The sequence below is a fragment of the Lagenorhynchus albirostris genome, chromosome 17 (genome assembly GCF_949774975.1).
Source record: "Lagenorhynchus albirostris chromosome 17, mLagAlb1.1, whole genome shotgun sequence".
Taxonomy (NCBI): Eukaryota; Metazoa; Chordata; class Mammalia; order Artiodactyla; family Delphinidae; genus Lagenorhynchus; species Lagenorhynchus albirostris.
In genome coordinates this window covers 28,943,223-28,963,102 of record NC_083111.1, presented here as the reverse complement: position 1 = coordinate 28,963,102, position 19,880 = coordinate 28,943,223, and the positions used below count along the sequence as shown (strand labels likewise).

At 37.7% G+C, this 19,880-nt stretch overlaps 1 protein-coding gene across 2 annotated transcripts in view; it reads right to left on the bottom strand.

The window, feature by feature from the left end:
* The window catches only part of WWP1 (WW domain containing E3 ubiquitin protein ligase 1), a 117,497-nt gene that overhangs the window by 39,093 nt on the left and 58,524 nt on the right, over positions 1–19,880 (bottom strand). For both annotated transcript variants that reach the window (XM_060128606.1, XM_060128607.1), the window contains exons 9-11: positions 13,241–13,577; positions 3,974–4,069; positions 2,449–2,623 (exon numbers count right to left, since the gene is read on the bottom strand). In XM_060128606.1, the coding sequence (XP_059984589.1) occupies positions 2,449–2,623; positions 3,974–4,069; positions 13,241–13,577 (608 nt within the window). The remainder of the gene's footprint in view (positions 1–2,448; positions 2,624–3,973; positions 4,070–13,240; positions 13,578–19,880) is intronic.

Sequence of the window (19,880 nt, the reverse complement as noted above, 5' to 3'; positions counted from 1 at the left end):
CTACAATGAGATATCATCTCACACCGGTCAGAATGGCCATCAACAAAAAATCTAGAAAAAATAAATGCTGGAGAGGGTGTGGAGAAAAGGGAACGCTCTTGCACTGTTGGTGGGAATGTAAATTGATACAGCCACTATGGAGAACAGTACGGAGGTTCCTTAAAAAACTACAAATAGAACTACCATATGACCCAGCAATCCCACTACTGGGCATATACCCTGAGAAAACCATAATTCAAAACGAGTCATGTACCAAAATGTTCATTGCAGCTCTATTGACAATAGCCAGGACATGGAAGCAACCTTAGTGTCCATCAACAGATGAATGGATAAAGAAGATGTGGCACATATATACAATGGAATATTACTCAGCCATAAAAAGAAACAAAACTGAGTTATTTGTAATGAGGTGGATAGACCTCTGTCTGTCATACAAAGTGAAGTAAGTCAGAAGGAGAAAAACAAATACTGTATGCTAATACATATATATGGAATCTTAGGAAAAAAAAAAATGTCATGAAGAACCTAGCGGTAAGATGGGAATAAAGACACAGACCTACTAGAGCATGGACTTGAGGATATGGGGAGGAGGAAGGGTAAGCTGTGACAAAGTGAGAGAGTGGCATGGACATATACACTACCAAACGTAAAACAGATAGCTAGTGGGAAGCAGCCGCATAGCACAGGGAGATCAGCTAGGTGGTTTGTGACCACCTAGAGGAGTGGGATAGGGAGGGTGGGAGGGAGGGAGACGCAAATGGGAAGAGATATGGGAACATATGTATATGTATAACTGATTCACTTTGTTATAAAGCAGAAACTAACACAGCATTGTAAAGCAATTATACTGCTTTAAAGATGTTAAAAAAAATTTAAAAAAACACAAAAAAACAAATGCCTATTAATAAATATTAAACACTAGAATTATCTTTATACAAGTAAACTTTTACCTTAGTATTAATAGCTTTTATATATTCATACATACAGTAATGCATATACATTATTACAACCCAGAAATACATTCAAAAGGAAATATAAACATTTTACCATCAATTTTTAAAGAATGTCAAATATAAAAATCATTACCTGAAAAATCATTTCTTAATGATAAAGTGTATGTATCTTGATAAATATTTTATAACCTTTTAATAGATACTTTTAATTGTACTCAATATTATTTAGATAATAAACCTCAATCTGGCTAAAGATGTTCTGTTATGTGTAGAACACACTTCTGATACACAGCTTGCCTAATTCTGCCCTGTTTCCCTAAGATTTTCATACATACAACAAAGTCCAACCAAAACACACACACAGTACATAATTTGTTTACTATATACAGCTAACAATGGAACCTGACCACAGACTTCTGTATAAGTTGCTAAAGAACCAGAAATTTACAGCACAAGATGCTGTGCAAGCTGAGTTGGCCCACTGTCTCTCTGTTGGCTATAGACAACCAGGAGAGTGGATCAACCTGCAAATGAGAACTTATTATTTAACCTCCAAAGAAAGTGGAGTTGAATGAGCCATCCTGAGGTAGGATTCTGAAGAGTTTTCTTTTTGTATCTTTCCTAATTCCTTTCTACATTTTGGGGTTTCAAGTTGCCTCAAAACACTATCTATGCCAATATTTAAAATTTATATTTTCTACTTCTTGCGATCAAACCTATTTAACAGAAGTCCCCTCCACCCCCCATTCTTATGGATGTTTGCTTATGACAATAAATGATCACCAATTGGTCAAAGTTTCAGACAGCATTAGATTTTTTTTGGAACAAAACTACCCCCAATCCCAAGAATATATATTTGGTGGTCCAAAACAGATGAAAGCATTTCTGAGAATCTGGAATGGGAATCAGAATAGCTGGAATATGCAAAACTGGCCTTAAGTAAAATCAGGAGGTAACTGGTTTTGTTTAAAGCAAACCAAATGATTATAACTAAAAGTAGAAGACTAGGAACTGGTAACGACAAGTTATTTTATTAAGAAATTGCATTTATGAAACTACCACTTAATAAGGAGAAAACCTGATTGCATAGTTATGATAGTAAACTAGAATTAAAAAAAAAAATCTTAAAAGTGCTTATGTATGGGCTTCCCTGGTGGCGCAGTGGTTGAGAGTCCGCCTGCCGATGCAAGGGACGCAGGTTCGTGCCCGGGTCCGGGAGGATCCCACATGCTGCGGAGCGGCTGGGCCCATGAGCCATGGCTGCTGAGCCTGCGCGTCCGGAGCCTGTGCTCCGCAACGGGAGAGGCCACAACAGTGAGAGGCCCGCACACCGCAAAAAAAAAAACTGCTTATGTATATCGGAAATGCTAATTATTTACTAAAGATCAACTAAAAAATACCTTGTAATGTATAACATTTAAGAAAAATCACGAAGATAGAAAAGGGAAAAGCCTGGAGGAAAAGCTGTATTAACATCTTATAATTTCCTAATTACCGAGTAGAGGTATCGTTGGTTGAACTGTTGCATAGCTCCCTGCAGTTGGTTCCGCTGAGACTGCCACTGTTCAAAATTCCGCACAGATTCCATGGTAGGCCGCTGCCAGGTTGTTGTCCTGGTGTTATGATCTACATAATAAACTCTTCCCCGATCATCAACTCTTCTTTCCCAACTACCAAAAATAAAATAAGCAATAGTAAAAATGAAAATAAAGAATAATCTCTTACTATAAGAAACTGGAAAGTAGTTAGGTAATACTTCACTTAAATAATTTAAAAATCAAGTCCAAGAGCTAAGTTTAAAAGAATGTAAATACTGATACTCCTCAGAAAAATTATGAACATGTAACACTTGCTATCTATTTTAGCTAAACTACCTTCCCATTCTTCCCTATATGATTTCTAAGGGCTGTCTAAAAAAGAGGCCATAGACTGAACAGTAACAGTATGACTATACTTTCTCCCTCTTTTTTTGATAAACATTTACTGAGTGTTTACTGTATACCTAGCAATCTGCCTCTATCATTCCTGCCCACGTAAAGGGTTTTAACTCAACTTATATAGCTTTTTAACCTACCTTTCACGGTTACACTGCTGCTGAACTAAAGTGCAGATCGAGCCATGCTGTTCCACCTATCACCGTTCTCTGGCACGGCATAAAAATGAACCCATTCGCCATTTCAGCCTTAACTCCCTTAAGGTCTTTGAAGGGACCCATATGAGAGCCAAATCAATTACTTGCTGGCCCCAAATGTGTCATATGTTTCATTCTGTCATGCCTTTGTTTTAATATCCCCTCAGAACAGAATGCCCTTCTCTACCAGCCAGAATTCTCCCCATCCTCCAGTTTAGTTCACCTTAAGCCAATTTATGTCATTAATTTATATGATTTCAGTATCCTTTCAGCAACCAATCTCACAAAAATAACATAGTTCTTGTCTGAAGTTTCTGGACTTTGAATATGTTTTATATTGGTGGACCCTGAGTTGCATCTGGAAAGACAGTTTGTGAATGACCTTGAATGACCACTTAAGAGCATAAACTTTATTTAGTATGTAACAGAAATGCTTTTTCATTTAAAACCCTCTATTATTTTAGTCATAATGTAATACAATTTTACTTGCAGCAATCTTTTAGATAATAATTTTGAATGATACTAATATTTATTACGTAAGTGTCATTCAATAGCATAGTTTAGATCCCTATCTATGGAGAACCATACATATAAACTATCCTAAATATGACTTTCATTCCTTAAAAAATAACAAGGACTGAAATTGGATCAAAATTCTACAACTACTCTCAGTAAACTCATGCCAATGTTTGACAATCTCTTGGAAGCCCTTCAGACTACCTGTAAAAGAGACACAATGTAACAAATTTCATCTACTGAACATTCATTACTCACAAAAGCAAATCAAGGAAACATAACATGTAGAATGAATCATTTTATAATGTATTAAATAAACTTTTAAAATTACATGTATAAAACACAACTGAAGATGCATAAGATGCTACATTACCCTGGAGGTAAAGGTTGTGGCCTCTCCCATGTGGTCGTTCGAGTGTTATGATCCACATAATAGGTTCTACCATGAGGATCTTTTCTCTGTTCCCACCTTCAATGAAAAAGCAAAAATAAAAGATAACAAACTAAGACAATCTGAAAAATGGTTCCTTCTTATAATCCAAAAAATTACAGGTAAGTTTTACTTTAAAAGGTCACAGATATACATAAAATAAAGTTGTTTCTTTTTTCAATTATTGTGCTTTTTTTTAAAGAAGATATCTTTTTTAAAAAAATATTTATTTACATATGTATTTATTTAGTTGCACTGGGTCTTAGTTGTGGCAGGTGGGCTCCTCAGTTGTGGCTTGAGGGCTCCTCAGTTGAGGCTCACTGGCTCCTTAGTTGAGGCACGTAGGCTCCTTAGTTGTGTCATGCGAACTCTTAGTTGAGACATGCATGTGGGATCTAGTTCCCTGACCAGGGATGGAACTCCAGCCCCCGGCATTGGGAATGTGGAGTCTCAACCACTTCACCACCAGGGAAGTCCCTATTGTTGCCTTTTAAGTTCTTAATTATTCACCTTTCATCAACAGTACTGGCAACTCAGTAAGTACAGTTAGCAGAGGAAGACAGAATAATACGTAAAGTTTTTAAAAGTTACTAATTTACAGAATTCCAAATCATCAGAAAACAGAAATTCAATCAAGAGCAGAGGAACTTTCAGCCTAATATCATGCCCAGAGCACAAAATGTCAATGAAGTAATATCCATTTTTGCAATTTAGAAAATACACATCTAAAAGATTTTAGCAGAAATCTCCTTAAAGTATGTTGTGACACAGCTCCATGAAAATTCTTTCTTCTATCTGCATATAGTGTCTTCTTTTTGTGCACACTATCCCTCTCTTGTCTTTGGTAAGCCTCTGAGTTTATGGACATCCAATTTTATCTTTTTCTGTTCTATCTCAAAGACACTCAATCTCTGATTTTCCCCACCCTCATTTTCTCCTCTGTGATCCCTGTTTCTTCCTTTCCAGTCTTTCCTTAAAATGGTATAGAAGAAAAATTTTAAACATAAAAAATAAAAACCTGGTATTTCTGAGTTTAATATTCTTGTTTTCACCTGAAAGTAGAATAAATGGAAAATATTTTCCTTTCGCTTAAACACAAGGATCCAATTTAATTTGACTTCTTTTTGATTAGAGAGGCCTTTAATTTTTAAATTATTTTCCTACACAATGACCGTATTAAAGTTATTCCCTAACAAGGTGTACACATACATACATATCTTAAATGGCATGCAAAAAATAATCATTTGTTTAAGCTGCATCTGACAAACATTAGCCACAACAAGCTTAAACAGTAACCATGAACAATAAAGATGCCCAAGTTCACAACCGATTCAGGATCATATAGATTATTAAAAGTATCTATTATGAAACAGTGGTATAAAATCCTACACTGGAACATTCATGCTACCCTGTAACTACAAAAATTTAGATATTCCTCATAAGTATTTTACTAAAAATAATAACCTGAAATTTCAGATTTAATTCATATGTTTTTATATAATAATAAATGTTCATGGGAAGGCAGGATTTAAATATGGAATTTCATTTTAAAGACATTTCTGGAATACCTAGGACACAAACCAGTGGGTTACTTATTTGTAGGAAAGCTTAACACCCAAAAACAAATACCTACAAAATATATCAAGTTTCAAGAACTTCCTGATAATGGTACTTTTGCTATTTTTAGGTATTAATTCCTATAATCAGTTCTTGAATTTGTACTGCTATTCTATATCAAAATTTCCTGGTTTCCAAACTTTCTTTACAAATACTCTTTACTACTTTTAATTTAGCTTTAATTTTTATCAAAATTATATATACTTTCACATACTATTTAATATATATCTCACAGTTATATAATTATGTAACCTCCACACAGTTTAAACAATCAGATAGTCTATGAGGCTCATTACAAAAAAACAATAGTGCCTACTGTCCCCTAATCTCATTTTCTACTCCCCGAAGGCAACATTTTCAACTGTTTTAGCCAATTCTTTTAGTATTTACCTCTTTTTTCTTATTAACAAGCTTACTCTACTAATTTAATTTCAAGCATAATTTATTGATTTCTCACTATGAAAGGTGAAGCTGTAAGTCTCTTTCCTGCACAGATGTACGCATATACACTGTAACCTGGACCCTCCTTCCAACTGTTCCAAATACACACATATGCTGTGTCCTTCCCTTATAATTATTATGACTGTGTAAACCCTCCTGACAGCTGAGCTATGAACACACCATGATTTCTTTGTCTCCTTTCCTCCCATTTCCTTATTTTCTTCGTACTTATTAATTTAACTACAAATACTTTCTAGTTGCATAAATCTCCTCTCAAAATATTCAAGCTCTGGGCTTCCCTGGTGGCGCAGTGGTTGAGAGTCCGTCTGCCAATGCACGTGACGCGGGTTCGTACCCCGGTCCGGGAAGATCCCACATGCCACGGAGCGGCTGGGCCCGTGAGCCATGGCCACTGAACCTGCGCGTCCAGAGCCTGTGCTCTGCAACAGGAGAGGCCACAACAGTGAGAGGCCGCGTACCACAAAAAAAAAAAAAAAAAAAAAAATTCAAGCTCATTGGGTATTTTATCAGTCACACCTGCCATCAAGCTTTCCTTTCATCATCTTGCTGGTAACTCCTTTCACTTGGATCCCCCGTCCTTCACTTTTATTTACCTAAATTTGGAGAAACAGGCATCCTAGTAGCCTCCTCAGAGAGTAAACTTACATGGGAAGTAAACTTTTGGAAACCCAGGATGTCTGAAATGTATTTATTCTGTGTGCACACTAACAGTGAGACTAGATCCAGAATTCTAGGCTGAATATAATTTCCCTCAGCATTTAAGGTATATTGTCTCCTAGCTTCTTGTGTTGATTCTGAGAAGTCTAATGCTTTATGAGATTTGATGATTATGAGATTTGCTTTTTTCCATTTTTTTTAAATCTCTGGAAATGTTTATAATTTTTTCCTTTGGCCCCAATGTACTAAAATTTTCATAACAAGTTATCTTAATATAGATTTATTTTCACTTATTATCCTGAGTTTTGGTGACCCCTTTCCATAAGAAGTTCCTCCTTCTTGTTTGTAAAAGGTGGGTTATTTTTGGTTATTTTGTTAAATATCTCCTATTTTCTCTTTCTGGAACTTCTCTTATCAGACCTTCTGAACTGGTCCTCTAATTTTTCTATTTTATTTCTTTTACTTTATAAATTTATGTTCTACTTTCTGGGAAATTCATTTACCTTTATTAGCCACATCTTCCAGTGAATTACATTTCCAAGAGCTTTTTACAAACCTCATTCTTCCTTAATATGTTACATCTACTCTTGTCCCTCTTAGGATATTAAAATAGTCTGTTTTCTTCAAGAGCATTTTCTAGGTTGTTTGTTTTGATCTTTACCCTTCACATTAAAAGGTTTCCCTCAGATGTCTAATGAGTAGGGCACCAAAAAAACTGACCAGGAGCTTTGTAGGTGGGGCTTGTGGATTGTGGAATTAATTGAAGGGCAATATAATGAGGCTACTTTGTTGGTGAACAAACAGATTATCAGTATTTTAGTCTTTGGGCAGCGGCGTGGGCGGGGCTTTGACAGAAGACACTTCCAGTCTCCTGGGTGGAATAGTAAAATCCTGGTTGTCAGTATTTTGGGATTTGGGTATGAAAGAAGAATGTGGGCTTGGAAATTCACTTATAACTTTATTCAATTATTAACATCATAAAGGTTCACTTATGTCCCCTGGTGTAGTACAGTACCTTGCCCTCAATTGTGCCTGGTGTTCCAAATGCAGAGAACCTCCAAAGAAGAAACCCCTAGGCAAGGTAGCAGTCCTAGCTGCAGGAAGGAAAAGTAGGGATTCATTTCTCAATGTGACTTTCAAACAATCTTGCTGTTTACAGTGCTGTCTTCACAGCCACTTCCAAAGGTATCTGATGCTGCCAATTCCTGGGCCTTCAGGGTGGAAGCCTGAAAGGAGTTTCAGGGGCTCCAATGCGTAGAACTGGCTTTCCCCACTGACAGGCCAGAATTCAGCTCTCTTGGATTTGCAAAGTCATCCTCCAGATGACCGCAACCTCATGAGCGACACTGCACAAAAGCACCCAGCTAAACCACTTCCAGATTCCTGAGCCTCAGAAACTGTGTAAGATTATGTTTGTTGTTGTAAATTGCTAAATTTTAGGGTAATTTGTTACACAGCAATAATTAATACAAAAGGAAATACTATAAACCCATTCAAAAGGATTAGGGTTAAGCCTACACATTTAGACGAAAAGCTTCACGAAGGTTGGGCCTTGATCTATATTGCTCATCAGTGTACTAACAGCACATAGCACAGTGTCTGCCACAGAAGAGATGCTTACTAAACATTTATTAATATTTGGTGAATGTGTGCACCTACTTGTACTGACATGGAAATATGACCAAGTTTTAAAAAGCAACTGAAAAATAGTATGTAGAGTGTGATTCCATTTTCTTAAAATAATTCTACAAGTCTTTGCAAAATAGTAATTCACATAGTTGCTTTTTATCCTTTTCACCTACTTTTATCCTTCCTCTCATAGAACCTGTCACTATCTGACATTATTGAGTAGGTTTTTAATGCAAGGCCACTGCTGGTCAGCCTGCTGTAACACTAGCTCCACAGCAGCAGAGTCTTGGGTTCTCTTGCCCCTCTGAACACCCAGTGCCTGGAACAATGACCGAGAGAAGCTCGCAAATATATGCCACTGGAATAATATTTAGACACCACTCTCTCTGTGGTAAGCTTAAGGGGTACTTTAAAAGTTTCTGTATCATTTAAATGTTTTATTTGGTCGTGTCTTAATTTTGTGATCAGAAACAAATTTTAAATTAGGGGACGGCTTCCCTGGTGGCGCAGTGGTTGAGAGTCCGCCTGCCGATGCAGGGGACATGGGTTCGTGCCCCGGTCTGGGAAGATCCCACATGCCGTGGAGCGGCTGGGCCCGTGAGCCATGGCCACTGATCCTGCGCGTCTGGAGCCTGTGCTCCGCAACGGGAGAGGCCACAACAGTGAGAAGCCTGCGTGCCGCAAACAAACAAACTCCTGTCATGCCCCACCCTGTCTTCCTGGGGTAGGGCATCCCAGGTTGTGGACATGCCGTGTACCCAGTTGCCCTCTGCTGACAACGTTCTTGGGACAAAGAACTCCTGGCCCACAGGGGAGGAGCCTGGTCAGTTTCACCACCTGACCCAGTGACTCTAGGATCCCAGTGTGCTTTTCTCTCCTGCCCTGACAGCCGATTCACAGGAAGGCAGCTTGCTGAGTTTTTACTCCCAGAGAGAGAGTCTACCTTTGGGGGCATGACGGTTGCCAAGAATGAGTCCCCAGTGTGTGAGTGGTGACCAGAGCAAGCCTTGGGCAGCAATGAGGAAGGAAGGTGCTGGCAGGGGAAAAAGGCGGTACCGGGATAAAGGGGCGTGGTCTCAGGCTTGATGTGGGAGACTCACAGTGACAGCCAACTAGAGCTGTACCCGGGGGTACTATAAAAGTGATGAGCTGGAACTGGCGAGAGACTAGATTATCCCTGCAGTGGAAATTCATGAGTACCCCTCAAACAGTTGCAAATTACCAGGTCGATTGATGAGACTTCTCAACAGAATTCTTTAATTTCACAGGGATAAGTGCTAACTTATAATCGCTACACCTCACCTTCAACCATAATACTCTCCCTTCCTAGTATTCAGATGTAGCCTCCCTTTCTCATAAATTTCCAAAACCTACTGTTGAAGAACGACCTTGTTAAAATAATAAATGTGGAAGAATTTTGTTAAATATATTACAGTAAAAATGATAGAATTTAGTTGCTGAGTGGGTAACTACTGGTTTCAAACTTGGATAATGGGGTAGGTGGTAAGACTTGCCTTCTCATAAACCACGACCAACAGTTGCCCCTCTCTCTTGTATGGCTTGCCAATCTCTCTCCTGGCTCCTGCCCATCAGCAACTGACCACCATTATTAGGTCACTGCCATTTTTTAAAACAAAAAACTACTCGTCAATACTGTATCTTTTCTTGCTCACCTCTACCAAACACTCCTCTCTCCCTGTGTGTTCACAGGGAAAAAGTTTTATGCGTTAGTTCTCACTCTTTCAAAGAGTTTTCTATCACACTTCCATCCCTTCCATTCACTCCATCACACAGCAGTCTGAATACAGCTCTATTTCCCAGAAATCATTCTGTCAGAGATCAACAATAAATAATCTCTTTGTTGTTAAATGCAATGGGTGCCTTTCAGTTACCTTACTTGAATTTTCAGTAGCTTTTGACCTTGTTACCATTTCCTCCGAATCATTTACAAGCCAGGGCCTTTGCCCAATTGCTCACTCACTCAAAATCATTTAATCAAGCACTAATTCACTTATAAATATTTATTGAGTACCTGCTATATGGCAGGCATAGTTTTAGGCACAAGGAATACAGAAATGGACAAAATAAAGCCCCCTTTTCAGTCTAGTGGAGAGAAAACTGACAAAAACACAAAAATGTATGTCTCATGGTGATTTAAGTGTTATAAAGAAAAGTAATACAAATAACATCATGCTGATTAAAAGAACCCTAGTCAAAAGAGTACATACTGATTCTATTTATGTTAAGTTCTACAACAGGGAAAACTAATCTATAATCTATTGTGGAAAAAAGCTTTTAAGGAGGAACAGTGGCTGCCCCCCTCCAAGTAGGGACAGGGACTGACTGAAAGCTTGAGAGAACTTTCTGAGGTGATGATAATACTCTAATCTTAATAAAGGAGTGACAAATGAGCATTTGTCAAAACTCATCAAAACGGTACATTTAAGACTCATGCATTTCCTTCTATGTAAACTTTACCAAAAAATCTTTAAGCAAATGTTGAATTCTAGTTAATGATATGCAAGCCGAAGTTTTGAGGGGCAAAATGTACTGGTATCTGCAACTTAGTTATCAGGAAATTATATTTAAACATTAGACAAATGGAGAGATGAAGAGATGTGTGATAAAGCAGGCAGAGTAAAATGTCAACTACAGAACCTAGTGGTAGATAGATATATGGGTGTTCACTGTAAAATTCTTTAAATTTTTCTGCATGTTTGTAAATTTTCATAACAGAAGGTTGGGAAAAAATAAGGCAGGGGATGGGGTTCAGAGGGACCTGATTTGAACAGAGGGAATCAGGAAAGGCCTCTGGAGCAAGGTAACATTTGAGCAGAGACACGCAGCTATCTGAGGAATAACACTCCGCACAACAGTCAGAGTACAAGCAAAGAAAGGGCTCTAGGCAAGACGACGCTTGGCATAACACTCACTCGGGCTGGAATACGCTTCCTTCAGAACACTCGTGATTCTAGCATCTACGACTGTACTGTGTAGTTAGCCACGTAAGTTACCCAAGAGCGGACACACGGGAACTAAGAAGATTGTTGCGGAAAGAGGGTAGATGACGCAGATTGGAAACTGCTGGCTCAGATGGTCACACAAGCCAAGTGCTGCATAAGCCAGAGGGGTCACCCTTGCCTCCAGCCTCCGACTCTACCTCCCACAGCTAATTACCACACCCATCGTAACGTCGCCCAAGGAGACTAGCATCTACCTTAGTGCAGGCTGTTTTTACTTCTCACCTGGATTAGTAGCATCTCAACCTTCTAGGTAACAGCTCACAGAGTAAGAATACACTTTACATAAATGCCTCTGTTCACCCTAGACTGCTATTTACCTACAGATTTTACACACATAAGCACACATCAGAAAAACAAACTTTCCCAAAACAGTGTTTACCTAACACACTTCAGTTTTCTATTCTAGTCCATGTTGACTTACTTTATTATGTTTTCAAATGCTGGTCACAATCTATTAATAGGCTGCAACTTGCAATTTGAAAATCACTCATCTAAATCCCTACAAAATTCTCCTAATGCAAAGATCACATACAGTGGCTACAGGCATGCTGAAGCATGTACTTGGCCACACAGAATTAAGTTTATGTACTTACCACTTTAAACAGGAATATGCCCACTTCTCTCATGTATGAAACAACCTAGCTGCTATTCTAGCTTGTCCCTTAACTCCTAATCTGTCTATACCACTCCTAGAATAATTTTACTAAAATGCAAATATGACTGTGGCACTCCCCTGCTTAAAATTCTTTAATGTTTATTCATGGTTTTCAGGAAAAAACTCCCAAACTTTTAGCAGGTATACAAAATTCTTCAGAGGACTGCTTATTCTTCAGTACTACATAGCTTGCTTCCTCCAACGCTCAACTCAAGCTGTAAAAAAATACCATTTCCTGAGTTCAGTTTACTCGTTTATGGATGTTAGAAATCCGAATGTGCAGTTGGCGCCACTAAGAATGAAACCTTTCACCACTTGTGCCTCCATTATTGCTGTGCTAACTCCTACGCCTCTTTCAGAAATCCACTCAAGGGTCACCTCTTCCAGAAAGTACTCTTTATCTCAGTATAGCAGGTTACTCCCCACTAACTTCCCTCTACATATGTTCCCTCCCACAGCACCCTAAACTTACACACCTCTTGCTTAGCTTTAATTGAACTGTATAGACAATGACTATTTATTTATCTTTACCCCCACATCAGATCATGAGGTTCTTGACAGTAAGAAGAGCTTCTTATATATTGGTGTCATAATGGCAGACACATGAGACTAAGATAAATGACTAAGTTGCCAAAGACAGAAGGCAAAGGGAAAATGAGAGATTTTTGAGAGGAAAGGGAAGATACTGTATGGCCAAAAATGCTTGCAGGAAGCAGTGGAGATTTCCAGTAAGTAGATAAAAATAAGCTCAGAGAAAGCTCTGGTCTGGATATATAGATTTAATAGTTAAAATGATGGGAGAGTATAAGATTCAACAGAGGCAGCACATTCAGGAGAAGACCAAAGGCTGAAACCACGATTAGGCAATAGGCAAAATCAGATGAGCCAGTAAAGAGCACTGAGAAAAAACAGTTCAGAAAGTAAGAAAGGGTATGGACACAGTGACTGTGATGAGCAAATGATGGCAATGAGGTAGAGACCTCTAGAGGTGCAGTTTCCACAGCTAGAGAGTAGAAATTCTAACTGCTGTAAGCTGTGCAGGACAGCACTGTATACACCGTACTTTCATCACAGCATTCTCAAACTGTATTGTATGTATGTTTAAAAATCTGAGCCACTAAACAAGCTTCTTGGAGGCAGAGACAATCGATCATTAATTTAACATACCCCGATGGCAGAGTTTCTGTGTTGGCATTTCCAGACTGCTGCCGGACAGGTTCCACACAGACATCTGGCTGTCTTAATTTGGCTGCTTCGAAGGCAGAGCTACTTCCAGAACTGGAGGTAGAAGGATCTAATGTACTTCTAGCTTCAGACCCAAATGCTGCACTGTTAGAAAGAATACATTCATTGTTTTCTGAGGAGGTCAGTATTTCTTGAACTGGAGGATCTTCGACAGTAGTACTAGTGCAATTTGAAGACAAGGCGGTTTCTCCAGATACTATTGCAGTACCCGTGGTGGAAGCATTATCAGTTGGTGCAGATGAGGATGATTCTCCATTAACTGAAAGGGGAAAATTTGTAAGATGATCTATCAAGGAATGACAAAGCAACCAGTTAACTCATCAATTACATTTATTCAGAGCCTAATTTATACTGAGCAACATATCAGGTATGGACAGAAATTAAGACAGACAATAATTTTTGTTGTTCACATTTTAGAGATGAACGTTTAAATAATAAAACTTAAGACTATATATATATATATATATGTATATATATACATATATATATACACACACACATATATATGTATATATATACATATATATATATGTATATGTATACGTATATACCAATAACCCTAACTTAGAGAAAGAGAAAACAACATGAACAAACGTTTTTCCTCCAAAGAATCAATTCTGAATATCTGCATGGGTTATATAAAAACCTTAAAATGACCCCATTCAAGCTCCCTTTCCTATGCAAATGCAGCTAATATCAAAAGAACTCTTGCCAAATATAAAGTGGCATTAATTCTTAAGAAAGTACTACAGGGGACTACAAAAAGATCCAGGAACTCGTTCTACACTTTCTAAAGAAATAACCCAGCACTGGGATCCAGTGATATAATTTTCTTTATTTTCATTCTAAATGTGATTCATCCATTTCAACTACATGTCACTATAAAAGTGAGTCAAATTAAAACTGGAAAGAGAATAAATTATTGAACAAAATCTATTGGAAAATCACACATCAAAGTTTTAACTGAAACAGAAAAGGGAGACATAATTAAGAGTAATGGAACGTTCAGGTGGATTTTTAAAGAAAGATTTAAATAGTGGGAAGGACAGAAACGAGTACTATTAAAGGAATCAAACAGTAAGCACAAAAACAACAGAACCAATGAAGTTCTGTACCAACTACAGGGGAGAGTAGCTTTGGGAGAAAAAAAATTATTAACAAAATATAAAAAATAAAATGTTTATAGTGCTACCGGTACTCAACACTGTTAGATAACATGAAGAAAAGAAAAGAGAATGTGCAGAGAGACTAAATTCTGGGTCTCTTACATGACATTCAGAATTGATATATGATAGTCAAAGTGAATTTACTCATTTAATTTTCACTCTTCAACAATGCAGAAATTAATTTCCAAAAAAAGAAAAGATTAGCAATAGTATTTTCAAAGCAAAATAACACTAAATGGGAAAAGAGGAATATTTGACAAAAGACAATCCAGTCCAATAAGAAAGAATCATAAACTCTTAGGCTTACTAAAACATAGCACATGCTACACAAACTGTTAAAAACAGAGGAAGAAAATTAATTATTAAATAGCACCTTTCAGTTGTTCAAGGCAAAAACTTCTCTCCTACAACAATTCAACAATACAACAAGCGCTCTCAGCTCTTCTCTCCGTCTACACCACTACCCCTGTCCACCGTTCCTTGTTTACTCTACTGCAATAGCGTCCTAATTGGTCTGCCTGCTTCCTCTCCGGTCCAACTCCAATCCATTCTCCAAACAGCAGCCAAAATAATCTTATAAAAGCATACACAGATGTTTTCACGCCGTAATTAAACATACCCATTACAACCAGAATAAATTCCAAACTCTTTACCACAGCTCATGACGAAGACTCTACACAGTCTACTCCACAGGTACACCTGACTTCTCAAAACGGTCTCCTTTCTGTTCCTTGACTAGAACAAACGCCCTCCCATTCAGGGACGTGCACTTGCTGTTCCCACTGTCTCAGAATAGCTCCTGACTGGCTGCTTCTTATCACGCAGAGTCCAGACTCAACCGCTCCTTCAGAAAGGCAGTGCTGGGGTATCTTACTTAATGCTGAACCTGCCCCACCGCCCCTCCAGGCTACACATTAGACTGTTTTCTCACGTTCTGAAATATTTTATTTGTTTTTATTTCTTTTTCATTGAGTTCAGAAAGCAAACACTGTCAGACTTGTTCACTTTTGTATTTTCAACAGTTACAACATGCCTGGCATACTAAAACAATAAATGTTAAATAAAGACAAATCACAGAGAAAAAAGTGAACATACCTCTGTCAAAACTAGGCAGATAAAAAGAGCATTAGTAGAAATATTAAGTATATGAAGGATTTAATAACACAGTCAATACACCTGTTCTAAATTACAGGGTTAGAGAGGTAGTTTTGAGTTTCCATTATATATATATTCCATCCAAACAATCTAAGAATTCTTAGAAAAAAAAGACATGTAAGGGACCAAAGGAAAATCCCAATTCTATAATCAGAAGGTGACATTCTGACTATAATTCAATAAAACTAGAAACAAAACAAAATACAACTTATTGAAATGTTTACTAAAAGTCTGGCAGAGTTTGTTAAACATTTTTTTAAGGATTATCTTATTTAACAGAACAATGCTATGAGGCAGATATCAGCATTATTCCCATTTTACTGGTGAGAAAATTGATGCTTATATGTCCATAAAAATGACAGTTCTCCCCCACCCACAATTTTGCTTAGAAGATTAAAAAGAAAACTAATTATTAAGTTAAAGAAAAAAAAATAATGAAATCACAAACTTTAGGGAAACTAAGGGCAATGAAAATATTTGTATCAAATATTTGACATGGCAAAAGAAGTATCCAAGGATATAAGAACAAATAGCAATAAATGAGCTTAGCATTCAATTCCAGAGCTAGGGGAAAATGGTAGAAGGAAAGGAATTAAAGGAACAATAGATCAGAATTTCCTAACTTACCTGATCAGAATCAGTTGGGATCTTATAAAAAGTATAGGTCTCAGTTTCCATTCTAGAATTACTGAATCTCTAGGGGAAATCTCTAGGGAAGGGTCTGGGAATCTGTATTTTTAACAAATGCTTCAGATGAATTCTTACCAGAAAAGTTGGAGAAACCATGAAATAAACGTTTCCAAATTTTATAAAGAAAAATATAGTTTGGAATACCATGTACAACTTTATATCAACAAGTCTAAACTATATAAACTCACTCAGGAGAAAGAAAAATTGAAAAGATGAGAGTAGAAATGGAAAAGGTGATGAAAGATCTAATACTATCCTTCCAAAAGGCACCAGGCTCAGTTAGTTTTTTGAAGCCTTCAATGAACAGATTACCCCCGTGTTGTCTGAAGTGTGATAGTACATTGGTGGAGAAAAAGAAAAAAGGAGTTCCTTAATTTATTCTGCAAGGGTAATATAACCCTAAAACTGAAACTGAATAAATTAAAAGATGGCTCAATATAAGGAAATTGGGCTTCCAATTGGTGGCGCAGTGGTTGAGAGTCCGCCTGCCGATGCAGGGGACACGGGTTCGTGCCCCGGTCCGGGAAGATCCTACATGCCGGGGAGCGGCTGGGCCCGTGAGCCATGGCCGCTGAGCCTGCGCGTCCGGAGCCTGTGCTCCGCAACGGGAGAGGCCACAGCAGTGAGAGGCCCACATGCCGCAAAAATAAATAAATAAATAAATAAATAAATAAAAGCAAAAGTCTAATAAACTTGTGAAATCAGTTATTTCTGCCTGAAACTTACCAAACTGAGCTCTACTTTATTAACACAACAGTAATTATACATTAGAAAAAGTCATTTCCACTAGAAGCTAGGGGCAGGGAGAAAAAGTAAAGAAGAAAATAATATTTTCTTAAATACCACTGTCCTAGGACTATGGTAGATGTTTTAAATTTATCTCATTTAACCTTCGAAACAATCCTATATGGTATTATTGAGTATTAGTCTCTTTTTATAAATGGAGAACCTAAATTTTTAGGATGTTAAATTTGTCCAAGGTCACATGGTTAAAGCATTAAGTGGCAGAGGTGGGACTGGAACCCAGTTGTGTTAGAGGCCAAATCTAATCTCTTCAGTCATGACTGCCTCCCATTTTAGCTTAAAATAACTACCAATATTTACCAACTAAGCTGATCAAATGGATCCTCTTAAGACTCAAAAGAACAGGTTGGGGGTGAGGGGAAAATGCCCTCCCCTCCAAAAGTCCTCATGTACAATACTGTCTTTGATGAAAAGAAATCATTTGTATTCAGCTCCAGGCCCACAATCCCTTATCAGAAACTCTTGGGACCAAGTGACTTCCAGAATTCATAACTTCAGAATTCAGGAAGATAATATGGCACATATATTGTCTATTACACTAACACCAAGTCAGATTGGGGCCTACACACTAATTAAACACAGTATTACTTCTGTAGCAAAACAAAAGGATACTCACACTAAGCACAAAAAATTATAAATACCTTCAAGTCAGTTCCAGTCATTTTGCCATCAAATGAGTTTACCAAAAAAACTTCTGGTTTTAAAAATTTTAGGGTTTGGGGGGGGTCTTCCCTGGTGGTGCAGTGGTTAAGAATCCACCTGCCAACGCAGGGGACACAGGTTCGATCCCTGATCCAGGAAGATCCCACAGGCTGCGGAGCAACTAAGCCCACGGGCCACAACTACTGAGCCTGCGTTCTAGAGCCCGTGTGTCGCAACTACTGAGCCTGCATGCTGCAACTACTGAAGCCCGCGCACCTAGAGCCTGTGTTCTGCAACAAGAGAATCCACTGCAATGAGAAGTTGCACTCCACAATAGAGTAGCCCCCACTCGCCACAACTAGAGAAAGTCTGCGCGGAGCAACAAAGACACAACACAGCCAAAAAAAAAAAGATTTTAGGATTTTGGGATCACAAGTAATGGATTAAAAACATGTAATGTGTCATACACAGAATATGCACACTTCCACCCCATCAGCACTCCAACAGTGAAAACTGATTTTTAAAGTTCCTGATTAGAAAAAAAACCTATTTTTACACCAACACCTTAAAGCAGACTACCCCTTGAAAAGATACCTGAATTCATCATCCTACTAAGGGATGACAGATCATACAGATGACATTGGTTAAGTGACTGCTACCAACAGAGTAGGTTCCAGAAGTCTTTGTAAACCAGCCAATGGAATGAGGACAGTTAGATTGTTTGGTCAGATGTCACCAACAACAAAAAGAACATGCAAACACAATCACTAAGTTGACTGGGGGAATATTATTTGAAGCTTATCATGGTATAAAAGATGAACATCATAACTATGAGACACTATAAAAATCACACATATCTAAATGAACAGGAAAGCAGAGAGGTGAGAGCCAAAGAGGTGGATGTCAATTACAGCTCCTCTACTAGCTGGGATCTCTTTGTGCCTCAGTTCCTTCACAAGAAAAATACTAGTACTTATTTTGAAGAGTTACTGTGAGAGTTAAATCAGTCAATGAACATATAGTGTTTAGAACATGTGTAGCACAAATATTAGCTGTTATTCTGATTGTCTTAGGTTTCCTTGCAATTATTGTGAATGTCTTGGGAATTATTTACAATGGAGCCTTCATTTCTAGTTACCCGTGTGTGTGTTTTACTTTCACTTTGAAATTTCAGGCAAGGATAAATAAGAGGAGAATGTGGAAAGTGAATCTGTTCCCAACAGAAACAGTCTACAAAGTATTTAACAAGCTGTAGAATATAAATAAGAGATTCTACAATGAGGGGGAACTCAGTAAGTCCTTCTCTCTTTTGCATCAACATCTGAATAAGCCTGAAAGCTGAAACACGCAACTATGTAGTGGTCATTGGATACTTTCGCCAATCTACTCTAGCAGCTAAATATTTTAGAAAGAAGAGATAAATCCCCAAATTCCATATACTTTAAATGGAAGGTGATGACAAGAACGAAACAGAATGGTTGCATAAGTCTTTCTGAAATGAGCATTCAACATTCTTACACTTCTCATGAATAAAGAGTAGACTTAATCAAGAATTGGCACTGCTATCTAATTACTACCAGAAATAATGGAATTGGATCTACCATTCTGAATCCAATGATAATCCCATATAACAAATCAAGCCTGGTCACATAAGGGTATTATTTTTATTTTTTACAACTCTTTGGAGTGTTCTCAAGGAAGCTACAATGCTTATAATGTAAATTTATTTATGGGTAGATAACTAGTTTTTGTGTGTGTGTGTGTGGTTTTTGGTATGGGTAAATATGGGTAATTATTTGATAACCTAAAAATCCATAGGCCAAAAGCACTGGACTTATGTTTCATTGTTAAGAACTCTGGTACTCAGATAAGCCATTTTTCTATGTGTGATATTTAAAAAAAATAAATTTGTCCTTCCCATAGGTACTTTTCCCAGACTATTTTTTAAAACTGTAAATTTAATTTAGGAGAGATAATATAAGTCAGAGTTCTAGGAAACTCACTATTGTATTTACTCTCTTGGAATTAGTGAGAATGTTGGTCACATTATGGTACCTTTTCATACAGATTCATAAAAGATGGAATATCAGGGGCTTCCCTGGTGG